This window comes from Drosophila nasuta, chromosome 2R (genome assembly GCF_023558535.2).
Source record: "Drosophila nasuta strain 15112-1781.00 chromosome 2R, ASM2355853v1, whole genome shotgun sequence".
In the NCBI taxonomy this organism is placed as follows: domain Eukaryota; kingdom Metazoa; phylum Arthropoda; class Insecta; order Diptera; family Drosophilidae; genus Drosophila; species Drosophila nasuta.
Genome location: NC_083456.1, coordinates 8,324,333 through 8,337,993, shown reverse-complemented (window position 1 = coordinate 8,337,993; position 13,661 = coordinate 8,324,333). Strand labels below are relative to the sequence as shown.

Genomic DNA, 13,661 nt, shown 5'->3' with positions numbered 1-13,661 from the left:
TTTTTATAATCGAAACGGAATGGGGAGAGAATAAAATAAAGAGAATTTTAGGGGATTATAAAATACTAGAAAAAAACAACTTTAAATTGTATTATTAAAAGCGAAAACATTTCGACATTTATGTTCCGTCTGGCATTGTGTCTGAGGCTAGACAAACTACTTAGCAGTGTGGACTTGGGTCATCTAATGTCTGTCAGTCCGTCAGACTCTCTCGCTCTGTGTGTTTATTTGCTTGCCGACTAATGGAAGAATGCCAGCAGCTGGCAGGACATTAGCTTAGAGCGGAGAGCTCAAGTTGCTTTCAACAGTGTTGTATGCGAGTCAGGTGCGTGGTGAATTTTGCTGTGCAACAGTCATTATAATAATGCCACAACGAAGTGTGCCTGGAAATAATAATCAGGCAGAGCCCGCCTTCCCCCAACAGCCACGACCAATCTGAGTAGCATTCTCATCGCAATCTGCTTGCACCTGGCAGCGGCTGCTGCTGCTTTCCAAGCTCAAGCTCATGTCGGGGCACTTAAAATTTCATTTAAATAAGGCTCACATACACACACAGAAAGAGAAGGTAACACAGAGAGTGAAAGAGAGAGAGAGTGAGTGAGACGCTCGTAAAGGCATCGTTAAATGTGCAATCGTGCGTCGTGGCAGTTGCAGTAATCGGCTGAAATAATAACTTTAAGTGCATCATTTTGTAAACTTTTCTTAGACCCAGTTATGGCTATTGTTGTTGTTATTGAAGTTGTTCTAGTTGTTCTTGTTGTTGTTGTTGTTGGGTGCCAAAGTACGTGCGAAAATGTTGCAGTTTGCATTTGAAAAGCAATTTTCAAAATTGCATTAAACTAACTTGCACCAAATTGCCTTTGATCATACAAGCTTGCAGCAATTTTGCCATTGCGAGCTATTGGACACGTTCAAATTTAGTGTAAATTATCGCCTACGAGATAACCAATAATTAGAGATGACACCCAAAAAATCGAAATCGAAGTTTTAAATACACTTTTGTGCACTCATAGGGTCAGTTTACTTCATTCAGTAGTGTCTGATGTAAATCTATAAATTCGCTGAATCTTATCTTTAATATATTACTTTATTTTGTATTTTTCGGTTTCCATATTTGATATAGTCGGGAATAGACAGATAATAGCAAAAAGTAGGAAAGTTAAAGTCGAGTGTGCTAGACTGTGAGATACTCGCTTCCCATTTTCAATAACACCAAAACAATGCGGTATTATTCTTAAAAATATACTGTAATTTACCGAATGCTATGTTTGGTTTACTAAAATACTATTACATTCAGAATATCATATACCTTAGAGTACCAAATATGCCAGGTTGTCATCCAAAGTAACAAACGATTTTAGTTATATAAAATTATTTCTTAAATAACTTCTTCATCTTGTATCTGATTATAAAGACTAAAGTTATTGACTGATTGATAATATCGTGCCTCTTGCGTTTTAGTTCTGTCGATTTTCGGGACGGAGCTTGATCTGCGTGTAAAGTTTTCAAGTTCGGACAGACGGACATGACTGTAATATATTACAGTATCCACAATCTGAAATCAACTATTATACGTGCAACTTAAACAATTAATGCAAATGATAGCACTCTCTTTCCTAAAGTTAGTGAAATATACTTTCTTCTAGTTATAGTAATTTGTCTGCTTGTCATATACATTACTCTACTTTATGTTGGTACTAATCTATAATACCCGTTTATCCTTCAGGTATCCGGTATAAAACTATGTAATGTGTAAAAAAACATCTTTTGATATTAAATGAATGATAAGTTATGCCAGTTTACAACAAAAAAAACCGCACAAATTTTCATATTGCGATTATTACGCATTACGCATACGCATGGCTGTCCATTTAGAAAGTTTAGCATCGCTGATTGCAAAACAAACTAATATGAATATCCATCACGTTTTGGGGCTAATTCGTGGTATATTTCCATTTGCATTTCGATTTAATTGATTTTGTGTAAATGCACAACAACTACTCATCGAATTGAAATTCAAATTCAAATTCGCATATCATTTACATGACGATTTGCAATTGAAAAAAGATTTCAACTTTGTTATTGTTAAATGAATAAGCATGGGGCAATAAATGATTTTTTGTATTTACAATGTTTTTTGTGCATGGGAATGTTAATATTTTGTAGAGGGCGCCCTCTGATGGATAATTTACTTATTCATTCGTTTTGTGGCAAGCTCTGCTAATGGAAACGAGTGAGTTGTGATTAAATAGAGATTTGACTGGATTTGCTCATGGCAACGTGCCAGATAAATCCATAAGCAATAAGAACAACTGCATAGGCAACAGGCACAACACAATTTCCATAGGCGAAAAATCAGATTTTACATTACAAATGAGCAGCTCAGCGATAAATACACATACGAGCAGAGGAGTATTCAAAAGCCGCTTACGAATACCCCAACAGCCCCGACAGCTATTCTGCAACAAAATGTATTCAATGAAATTCCAAAATAATATGAGATAATATCTAGCTATATTTTGTATGCAGTCACATTTAAGTAGATTAAAACGGAAATGTTTCCATAGCATTGATTTTTCAAGTAATATTTGATTGTTTTTTATGGTGCCGACAAACTTTACACTTAATACGCAAAAGTTTGAAATTTGAATTTACATCAAAATTAGCGCAATGTGTTCATGTATCGCATTTCAAGCTGCCGCCATTCTTTTATATGATTTCTCTTGGTTTTTATGCTGTTTCGAAAACGTGGCCGCAGTCAAAGTTTTGTCTTGGCAAGAAAGGAATCACATTTGCATAACTCAAAACATAGACACGCACATCGCAAGCGCGATAACATTAAATGAAAAAGCACGAAAAATAAATATTAATCATACGCCATGTGTGGCAATAATTAGACTCAACCCAGCGTGGTTCGTGGTTTTTAAGTCGCAAAGTTCAACTCGTACTTTCTCGCAAATAATTTAAATGCAAAAATGTTGAGACGTTTTTTTTTAGAAAGGAATCTCTTAATGGTAAATAATGTGATGCGACATCTGATAGAGAATAACCAATATTAAAATAATTAACTTTTTCTAAAACTGTAAAAGTAGATGGCTTATTAAAAAAAAAAAGAAACAAATTTGTATAACAATGTCTTAAAAATATATATAATAAATTAACCGATTTTCATGTTGGTTTCGATACTTACGATTTTCAGTTTAATATTACTGATCTTGATTAAAAATCTAAAATATTTAATTGATATGTAAACTTTATATCACAGACTTTAATTTAGTTGTAATATTTTTTCAATTATTTAACTCTTTATTTTGTTTTGAATTTTCAACAACTTTATTGCTAAAAGAAAACAAATTTAATTTTGTATTAGCAATTATTTTGATGTTTTTAATTGTAAATAACTCTTCAGAAAATACACTCGCATATATATTAAGAGATTTAAACTAAATAAATTTGATTTGTGTTTTCATATAGTAAATATTAAGTCATACTATTAAAGAATTTATTTGCAGTGGATGCAAATAGTTGCAACTGCGGCTTGACACTTTCAAGTGCATTGATCAGCTGTTGACACTGACGTCATTGACGTTGGAAATCACTGCTGTTTACCGTACAATGAATGGACCGTTGTTATTTGGCAAGTGAAAATTTACAGAGTTGTGTCACAAGTGACACGGCGGGTGTTCAATTAACGGGCAATTAGCAAATTGTTGGACACAGCGCCACATGTCATCTACATCTAGTGTAGTCTGGCCAGATGTGCGGATGAGTGAATGAGAGTGCGCTCATGGAGCATGAGCACAGTACCAAAGTGTCAGGTTGGATTCCAAATTGAATCAAATAATTATAAGCATCGGAAAAGGGCAAGCCCCTGGTACGGCTAGCCACCGAGGTGCACAGAACAGTTAGCGTCTGTATTATCAAATTGTAAGATCAACAATCGAAGCCAAAGAAAAACGAGCGAAGAGCAACGCAGAAAACGAGAAAGAGAGAGAGAGAGAGAGAAATCAGCTGGCAGCTTTTAAGCTCTGCTCTGGATACACAACAGCTGACAATTGAGCTGCGAATCTGCTGAGCGATGCTCTGATACTTAAGGCAAACAAATTGGGACTACAATTTGATTTGACGTGGGTGGACGGGGAAGGGATGTGAGACAGAGATCTGTGCTATCTGCGATTATAAGCGTTCATCTGCGACTCGCGTTTTGCTATCAGCATCATTACCAAGCCGCGACTCAATCGAAACAGACCTCGTTTGTGATGTATCCGCAACTGGAAACGGAGTCAGAGCAGGACGAAAGAGCGACCAAGGTGCGTCTGCTCACCTCGAATAGCAATTGCAATCCGAAGGCAATTGCCAGTGACAAAGATGCCCAAAAAGCACAGCCACCGCCCAGCAAATGGAGACGCGCCCTGTTGCGTCATGTGCCCGTCTTTCAATGGCTGCCCGCCTACAACATGGAGTGGGGCATCGATGACTTTATCTCGGGCATCACACTCGGTCTAACCATCATACCCGAGAGCATAGCGTGTGCTCTTCTCGCTGGTCTTCCGGCTCGCTACGGCCTCTGCTCGGCATTCATAGGACCGCTGATCTATCTGATCTTCGGCTCAATTGATAAGGTCATCATTGGACCCACGAGCCTCGTGGCTTTGGTCAGCGTCCAGTTCACCGTGGGGCGGCCCATTGAGTTTGCCTTTCTGCTCACCTTCCTCAGTGGCATTGTGCAGATCATAATGGGTGCAATGCGAATGGGTAAGTAATAGAAAAAGAAGTGCCAAGTGTGTGAAGTGTGAATATAGGAAATAAATCGAGGTAAAGTGTCAAGAAGCTTGAATTTACTGGCTTCTTTTTTAAAAAATTGTCTAACTAAAGTCCGCTTGATGGTCGGTTTAAATGCAATCTTAAAATTCGATAAAGAAGTATGTTATCTATACAAACTGATGAGTTTAACAAATTTTCTTCATCTTTGATTTTTTACCGTTTCTTCTACTTTCACTAAATTCCTATCTCGTATCTAAGAAGATTTTCTGTAAAGATATGAGTTAAAGTACTACTCTAAGTTAAGGAAGTGATTTATATTATCCATTACATTAACTGATTCTATGGCTATTTTAAAAAGTGAACACAGAATCTTCATTAAGAAGTATAAATTAGACTGAGATCCTTTTATCTGGAAGAGAAAGCATCAACACGGCTGTAAATCTATTCTCTTATTGACTTATTTCGATCATGTGACTTGACTATATTTAAAATTCAAAACAATATTGTAGATAGTTGTAAACGAGTAAAGTGTGAAAGTGAATGAATATTTAAACTTGCAATGGTGAAAAATAATTGTAGAATCGAAAAGAATAAAGTCGACACACGACACTTTCAAAAGTGAATGCGAAATCTGCACCTGTATCTTTGAGTACATTATGTTACTTCATAGTTCCTCTACCGGTATCTGGTAAAAGTCTGAAACGTCTTGTGCGTTTTATTGTCGGTGTCAATTGACTTAAGTGCGACTCGTAAGTTGCTTGATTGTTGTCATTCGATGTGGGTGACCCCAAACAATCAGAGTATCAGCGTGTGAGTGTGTGATCTATCTCTGCCTCTCTTTCTGCATAATCTATTCCTAACTAGCATAGTTCTAGATTTCATTGTCTGCGACAGCTTCATTAGGCCCTGAACTTGGGTGTACAATTTTGATTAGCGACCCACGCGAGGCGCAAAGCAATTGAGTTCACATGCTCTATCCGCTTTGAGGCAGTTCAGAGAGAGGCGGAGAAAAAGAATCGGATTTAAGTGGCATGCAAACAAATTGAGTTTGCAGTGAGATTGAAAGATTGTCAAATATTTATTGAGCCGTTCAATTAGCAGCAATTAATGAAGTGGAAGTTAAAGCAATTATAATGGTATCGTTAATCACTAAATTATGACGATAATCGACAATAGTCAAGCCACAATATCCGTTTGTCCAATTCGTGACCTCATACCAATTGAATTAATCCAAGCTTGTGTCGATTCCACGGTTAAGCAAATAAACAAACCTGATCTAGTTCAATAAGTATGGTTCAATGTAAATTATATTCAATCCAATTGACACCTTCGCCAAGTAGTTATTGGCGCTAATTGTGCGTTTAAACGTGCATCGATTGACACCTTAATTTACTTTCAGGCTTCATCTTTGAGTTCATTTCGATGCCCGTGATCAAAGCCTTCTCCTCGGCGACTGCGATTCTAGTCATCGAGTCCCAGGTCAAAGTGCTCCTGGGCATCAAGTACTTAGTTCCGGGTCTCGTGAACTCTGTCCGCACTCTCAGCTCCCGTATCCACGAAGCCAACATTGGCGATCTAATCATGGGCATTTGTGCGATTATTTTCCTACTACTGCTCGAGGTGAGTATCTCGGTTTCCCCTTCCACCATTTGGCTTTAAGCATCTACTTCTTTTTAGCTGTTGGAGCGTGTGGCACGCAATCAGAAACGTGGCAAGGCTCTGCGCATCTGTTGTCGCTATTTGTCCACATCGAGGAACACACTCATCGTCTTCATTGCCGCAATTGTCTCGTACACTTGGCTGGGCTATAGAGAGAACCTTCCCTATGCCCTCAGCTCGAATGCTCTCTCCAGTCTGCCCAACTTCACTGTGCCCAGCTTGACTATCGAAACACCCGGACGCACTTACAGCTTCTGGCAGGTTTTGAGTGAACTCAACGTCGGCATTATTGTCATACCCATTGTGGGCATTCTGACAAACATCTCGATTGGCAAGCTAAGTAAGTATTAAGAAAGTAACATCAAAATGAGGGAAGATAACTAACTAACAGTTAAGTAGAAATCATAAATAAATAACAATTGTTTATATAAATGTTATGGCTTAAGAATGTTAGTACGAAGATAAAAAGAAATTTTTTAATGAATAATCTGATTCGATCAGCATGGCTATTAAGACAATATCACACATAATTTTAACAATTTCGTCATACAATTTTGTGTAATGAGTCGACATTTCAGATAACTCTAATTAAAAAAATTAATGCGCGCTATAAATCCCTATAATCAGATTAAGTTTGTCGAAGACATTGAAGAAAATCTTATGTTCTGTTCTGTTCAATTATAAATATTGCATGATCTCTATGGCTGCCGAAAGAATACGGAAATTCTTTGAGTTTAATTGCACATTGCAGATACTTTATTATATATATGTATATACAGTACCGTTAAAAATTTGTACTAAGATAACCTTAACTTGAAGTGCTGTGGCTTGATGTTTGCATGTCATTACCTAATTTTAATTTTTTTTAATTTTTTTATTAAATATATCTTTTTTAAATAGTTAAATTATTATATATTACTTTTTGCAGCTCCCAAGGGACTGGTGGACACCAATCACGAGCTGCTCACAGTTGGCCTGTGCAACATGTTTGGCTCCTGCGTTCAGGCAATGCCTTCATCTGGGGCATTTACGCGCTACGCCATCAGCACAGCCTGTGGCCTGAAGACTCCTATGGCCAACTTGTATCTGGGTGAGTCAAGGGAAACTCTGTGAGAGTGAAGAAAAGTTAACAGTCATTTCCCATTGATTACAGGTGTCATTGTGCTGCTGGCGCTGAGTTATCTGAGTCCCTACTTTAACTATATACCAGAAGCGACGCTGGCGGCGATTCTGATTTGTTCGATCTTCACATTGCTGGACTTCAAGTTGCCGATGCGGCTGTGGAAAGAGTCAAAGCGGGACTTTGGCATCTGGCTGCTCTGCTTCTGTGTGTGCGTGCTCTTCGGCGTGGAAGTCGGACTCTTTGTGAGCATCATTGTGACCGCATTGCATCTACTCTTCCTCTGGGCGCGTCCAGAGATTCTAGTGAAGATCGAGGAGCTGGATGAGATGCAATACATCTCTGTGGTGCCGGGCAATGGAATCTACTTCCCAGCCATCAATCATCTGCGTGGTCTGGTGCTCAAGGCCTGCACCCAAGCGGAGTTTAAGATCACGGTGGTCATCGATGGCCATAAGATAACTGGATTGGATTACACAGCAGCTCAGGGCATCTCGAAGCTGTCGAGTGACTTGTGTCGCCAATCGGATGCATCGAGTTCAACGCTCTTGATACTCTACAGATTTCCAGCGCATTTGCAGCATCTCATCGATGTGACGGACAATCTGGTGTTCTGCGAGAATGAGGCGAAAGTCAAGGAGTTTCTTACACAGGAATCACTGCGCAATGGTTACATCAATCTGAAAGAGCACATACGTGCCTCCATTGATCTGGGCTATAAGATTGACATCGAATAGCAGAAAGGGGGTCAAAAGTCACTCAGTTCTAGTTAATTATTTATTGAAAACTACGTTTGTTGTTCCTCAGTTTCCGCTTCCAAAAAGTCTCAAAATATATACGAGTATGTTTACTATAAATTGCTGAAATATTGTCTCAATCGGAAAAGCATTTGAAAAACTAGAGCAAATTCGCTGATGGCGGCAATTTATAAGAGCCACACTGACCTCGGCCCAACCACAATGCCACAGTGCCACACTAGGTGGCAAGTTGTGGTGGGGTTGCCATTGGCGGCGCCGCCAATGATTGCCAAGCTAATGGATTTCTGTTTACTTTTTCACTTAGAACGTCGAACGGTCGAGAGTGAAAAAAATTGTGAAAAATGGCGCAAAGAAATTAGAGAAAAGCGAAAGCGCAACACAAACTAAGCGCGCCCCAAACAATTGTAGGATTTTTTTTGTTCGTTTTTTGGAAAATAGAGCAAACCAGAAGAAAAGCCAGTGAAAAGCGGAGAAAAACTGCAAGAAATTAAACTAAAATCCTTGCGTAAAGTGGATAAAAACTAAAGAAAAACGCAGCAAAAACATGAAGCGCAGAGATGGAACGAAAAAAAGACAAGCGAAAGGAGAAGGATGACTGCGAAATACCCTGTAAATAAGAGATATATTATGCAGTTTAATTGAGCACTTTGAGCCTATTCTAAGAACCTGGCATACTCTCTTTTTGAGCTGATAAAAAAGTCAGTGAGGTAAAGAAGAAAAACAAGCGCAAAGCAAGTTAATTACGTAAGGTTAAGCGCTGCCACTTGCCAATAGCAGCAGCAGCCGGTCAAAAGAGGGCAGCAGAAAAGCGAGAGAAATGGTGGGGTGGAGAGAAGGGGGAATGGGAATGAGATCTAAGTAGATTTCAAGCACTTGAGGCGTTGCAAATGAAATGCGGCGCCTCAGTGCGGCCTTGTTACTGATTTTTCTCAACATTTTCGCATTGCTGATTGCATTGGCAAACGAAGTGAACAGATTTAATGAAATTTAAAACGCTGTCCAAAGTTGGAGATGGAGATGGGCGAACCACAGTCTACTACTGTGGGTCATGCAAATGAAAAACTTGGGGGTGGGGGATAAGGGACTCGAAACTGGGATGTAGAAGTTGTCCTGGTAATTATTTCAATGGCCCGTTTACTTGTTAAGCTGTTCAGCTGACTTGAGTCCGGGCTGCACAGCATTTTCTGCATTCCTGGGCTAATGAGTTAAATACACGGCTTGCATTCCAATTGAGCACTGCAGCCAACGGCCGATGATCGAATCAGCGAAACGGAATAACTTACTCTGCAGTTGAAAATGCACTAAATTAAGTCATATTTCAATTAACTTGAAGATTGCACTGATTAGCTAGCAACTAAACTGTAAGAAGTTCTCTCTCTCTCTATCTTTTCTAACTCTGTGTGCTATCATTGAAAGCTTTGACCGCCAACAAACCAAATATCATTCAAACTGCGGTAACGGAAATCACAAAAGCGAAAAAAGCCAAATGATTTAATAGCGGAAAAAGTGCATTGCATGCTCTGTGGTTTTCCCCACGTGTTGACCAAGGGACAAAAATAAACTAAACCACATTTCAGCTGTTTATGCCAAATTTGCAATAATTTTCCAAAATTCCGCAAAGCCAACCAATGTTATTGCATACCCTGTGACTGAAACAACTTTCATATCAGCTTAAAGTGCAAATCATTGGATGATTTAATTAGTTAATTTTACTCAGTAATCAGCTTAGCTTAAAAAAACTTGGTGAATGATTAAAGAGGCATGCATTTTTAATTCATTTTAAGTGCCTTGAAGGTAGCAAGATACAACACAAAAAATAGGTTGGTATATTTTTGGAATAGAAAAAATACTTCTCTATAGTATTAAATTTAAAACCAAAAACTGTTGCCTATCTTAAGGCGCAGAAATTATAATATTATGAATTAGTCTCTAGCTCATCTAATTAAAACGATTAATTATAGGTAGTAAAAGCAATCTAAAATAGTAAACATCAAAATTAATACTTGGCAAGAATAAGAGTCTTTTCTCTGGAATATGTTGATTTAAATTAGATAATGTTTCTGTGAATATTGCAGTAGTATACAGGGTATGCGCTTTTCGGCTACAATTCTGGTTTTAATTTTTTTTGGTGTATGGGGGCAACCTAATAATATTTATTTTCACATGCGGTTAGAAACGTAAATATCATTTGGTTTCATTGCCCGGCTCTGATGTTCTCCCGCCCGCTCCATTATGCGTCTCTCCCACTCCCCAAGTGCCACTGTGTGTGTGCGTGTGTGTGTGTGTGTGAGCAGTTCCCTCGTTGGCTCTCTATGTACGGCCTAACAAATTAAATTTTCATATGAATTACTGTGCTGGTCACGTAGCGAGTAGAGCGGAATGAGGGAAGGGAGGAGGCGTGTCCATGTCCATGTCCATGTCGTGTCCATTGATACGTATTATGTGACTCTGAGGGAAGTGAGCAAAGTGACTGGGTATACATTACCGTCCTCCTACTCTGCCTCTGCTGCTGCCTCGCTGACCCCGCTGGCAACTTAATTGCGTCGTCTTTAAATGCGACAAAACGGCAAAAGACATAATTAATAGGCGCATGTGCGGCGGGGGGAATGGGGTACGAGGTGTGACCAGACCACCAGCAGCAGCGGCCGCAGCAGCAGAGAGAATAACGGGAACTTGGTCCATTCATTTATCGATTTTTGTTTTGCCCGATGCGATGGGAAAGAGGAGCAAAGCTCTTCGAGCAGCATTTGCCAATTGGCCTCTGGTCATAAAGCGTTTCAATATGCGCCCAAAATGTACTCAAAAGGAGGCGTGGTCGTCGATTTTAATGGCCGAGCGTGCGGAGGGAGGAAAGTGGGGGGCAATTGTGACGTCTGTTTGCTTGTTTAAATTGTTTAAAATGTCAATTTGATTGCGCTTAATTAAATGCCAAAAATCCTTAAGGACAACAAGCGAACGCAAGCAGGAGGGAAAGCTACGAGTGTGGTGGGGGGGAGGGATGAAAAAGTTTCATAATAAGCACAATGAAAATAATTAACAATTTGTAGAGAATAACAAGTACAAAGCAAATGATGTCAATGAGGCAGACAGAAGGACAGACAGGAAAAACTATGCGGGGCATCGTTAGCAGAATGAAAGCAGGATGACAATGGAGCTGAAATGCAGACAAGAGAAGGTCGGGGAGTGTGTAAACTGTGGCTCAATCCCTTGGCAAAGGAGTCTGACATTAAGACATCACGTTTCCAATGTCCTCACTGTCTGTCTGTCTTTCTGTGCGTTGGCTTTGTTTGATTTTCCGCGGGCGGCAAGAGACAATCTTGAAAACTGCTTAAAGGGTTTGTGTCTGCTGCTGTCTGTGTCTATGTTAAATGGCTGGTCGGGGTATTTATCGTGTTCATTGTTGTGTTCGAGAAACGTTTAATTTAAATTATAAATCAATTTGTTTTTGGGCTCTTTCAATTACAAGTGAATTGAAATTTCCGATAGGAAAACAAAGTTGCCGCAGCAAACATCATTCCATTCTCAACTCAGTTACGAGTCTAATATATCTACACTATCACAATAATATTCACAAAATGTCTGCGCACAGACACAGCGAGTTGCATGAGGATTTCCTATTGAAACCCTCAAAGGTCGATGATGTCATTAAATTGCTCAACGAAATTGCCAAAAGCAGCAAGGATAAGACTGAAGTGGACATCAGTGCAGGAGTTACGGACACTAGTTTCATGGTCTTGAATCGCATCGGAACTGGCGAGAGGCCAAAGAGCTCTATTCGCAGAACCACGCTTAAGATAAGCAATATGAATCAATTGACATTCATGCGGCAGATTAATGTAAGTGAAGAGGAGCGTCACAAAGTGCGAATTGAACGCATGAGTGTGGCGAATAGTTTTCGCAGGTAAAGTAATCATTAAAGATAAATGCTAATAATATTTACGAATTTCTATAATAGATTGGGTAATCTAGAGTATCGCAAGTTAAACTATGATAAGGCAATTGATTACTATTCAAAGGGTTTGAATTATATTGTCGACTCGCCAGTTCTTTATGTGAATCGTAGTCTGTGCAACATCAAGTGAGTCTTAGTCTCTATAAACTTCTCTTTTAATCATCTTCAACTCTAGAAAACGAGAATATAAACGTGCTCTATTAGATCTGGATCATGTGCTTAACAACCTAGATGAGATCTGTTTACGAGCTTTACTTTATAAAGCCGGCACCTTGAAGCGAATGAATAACGAAACTGGCTTTGAACAATGCGTTCAAACAGCGCGACGTTATCATAGATCAGAGTCGACATATATTGATTATTTTTTAGACAAAATGCGTTCAGATTTCTAGCAAACATTTTTCATAAATAAATTGTGCATTTTTGTTGACTTTCGACTTATTTATCCAAGTGCCTCAGGTCATTGGAATTTACTTTATTTGAAACTTGAGTTTCACACACTCTCGCAAGTTATTTATCAAAGTTGCTGCTGCTGCACTTCAGATATGCAATTTTTCATTTGTGAAATGCAAATTTATGGCAAATTTTGCAAATTGTGTTTGGAATAAATAAGCTGAAGTGTTGACCAAAGGTATGTCGAACCTTTTGAGTATCTTTTTGTATTAAAATTGTAAGCAAAACATTTGACCAAGTGCTAATAAAGTGTGGAAGGAGTGAACACTTGACTCTAGCCCAAGTCAAGAGAGAAGAAACATCTGCCACATTATATGAGTTAGGCATATGAATTGTGAGTGCGAGTGTGTGAGTACTTGCGAGTACTTCATGCAATTACGAATGCAGCAGCTTGAAATGATTGCACTTGAGTTAACTTTTTGCCTGCAAAATTCCTACGAAATTCCCCAGCGAGCTTGGCCAATAAACTTGCCATCTTTGCCGCACAAAGTTAAAGTAACTGGCAATGTATCTTAAAGATACCCCCTAAGAGATGCGAGACATGTGCTCGCACACTTTAAATTCAGTTTATGAGTTTTTATGGCTGCACAGCGAGCAGAGACCGGCTGTGCGGTGTCGCTTTATGGTTGCATGTGCCACCTTCTTTCATCTTCTTTTTTTTTTGTATTTTGACTCACTTACGCACAAAATGCGTGGGCCACAAACTGTTGCCGACAGTTTAAATACCCTTGGCTGAACAGCTGTCTTTCGATGGCAGATAGTCAAAGCGAATCTTTCAATCAATAAAATTCATTTAAAGTTACTGCAAACATTTAACAATGTAAACTCGGATTCAATGAACTGAGTTTAAATTGCATTTTCAAGGGTATTAAAGTTATGCTACCTGAATTTTTCTGCTGCTTGGCTTAAAGTTAAGGCAGCGCTCACAAAAGTTAAATGCACATCAAAAGCCAAC

The 13,661-nt window shown here is 39.0% G+C and overlaps 2 protein-coding genes across 4 annotated transcripts; both read left to right on the top strand.

Moving 5' to 3' along the window:
- The first annotated feature begins 4,136 nt into the window (after positions 1 to 4,136).
- LOC132787084 (sodium-independent sulfate anion transporter) lies at positions 4,137 to 8,389 on the top strand. Its single transcript, XM_060793975.1, has 5 exons — positions 4,137 to 4,755; positions 6,164 to 6,384; positions 6,442 to 6,763; positions 7,352 to 7,513; positions 7,577 to 8,389. The coding sequence occupies exons 1-5, from the start codon at positions 4,260 to 4,262 to the stop codon at positions 8,278 to 8,280; spliced, it is 1,905 nt and encodes a 634-aa protein (XP_060649958.1). The 5' UTR covers positions 4,137 to 4,259; the 3' UTR covers positions 8,281 to 8,389.
- Positions 8,390 to 11,810: 3,421 nt separating this feature from the next.
- On the top strand, positions 11,811 to 12,683 carry LOC132786428 (tetratricopeptide repeat protein 12-like). 3 transcript variants are annotated; one of them, XR_009632444.1, is made up of 3 exons: positions 11,811 to 12,137; positions 12,257 to 12,379; positions 12,429 to 12,669. XR_009632444.1 is itself a non-coding variant. In XM_060792948.1 (3 exons), exons 1-3 carry the CDS (start codon positions 11,877 to 11,879, stop codon positions 12,643 to 12,645), a joined length of 666 nt encoding a protein of 221 aa, XP_060648931.1. In that variant the 5' UTR covers positions 11,811 to 11,876; the 3' UTR covers positions 12,646 to 12,683. The 3 variants fall into 3 exon arrangements, 2 of the variants coding, with proteins under 2 accessions (XP_060648931.1, XP_060648933.1); XM_060792948.1 differs by having other exon boundaries at positions 11,811 to 12,202; positions 12,429 to 12,683; XM_060792950.1 differs by having other exon boundaries at positions 11,811 to 12,202; positions 12,458 to 12,669.
- The last annotated feature ends 978 nt before the right edge of the window (positions 12,684 to 13,661 follow it).

What these genes read in the sequence shown, in the direction of transcription:
- LOC132787084 (XM_060793975.1), top strand. Translation starts at nt 4,260, where the DNA reads ATGTATCCGCAACTGGAAACGGAGTCAGAGCAGGACGAAAGAGCGACC. An exon ending in TTTTCCTACTACTGCTCGAG is followed by an intron (nt 6,385 to 6,441) that starts GTGAGTATCTCG and finishes ACTTCTTTTTAG; the next exon opens with CTGTTGGAGCGTGTGGCACG. An exon ending in TATGGCCAACTTGTATCTGG is followed by an intron (nt 7,514 to 7,576) that starts GTGAGTCAAGGG and finishes CATTGATTACAG; the next exon opens with GTGTCATTGTGCTGCTGGCG.
- LOC132786428 (XM_060792948.1), top strand. Translation starts at nt 11,877, where the DNA reads ATGTCTGCGCACAGACACAGCGAGTTGCATGAGGATTTCCTATTGAAA. An exon ending in GTGGCGAATAGTTTTCGCAG is followed by an intron (nt 12,203 to 12,256) that starts GTAAAGTAATCA and finishes TTTCTATAATAG; the next exon opens with ATTGGGTAATCTAGAGTATC. An exon ending in CGTAGTCTGTGCAACATCAA is followed by an intron (nt 12,380 to 12,428) that starts GTGAGTCTTAGT and finishes CTTCAACTCTAG; the next exon opens with AAAACGAGAATATAAACGTG.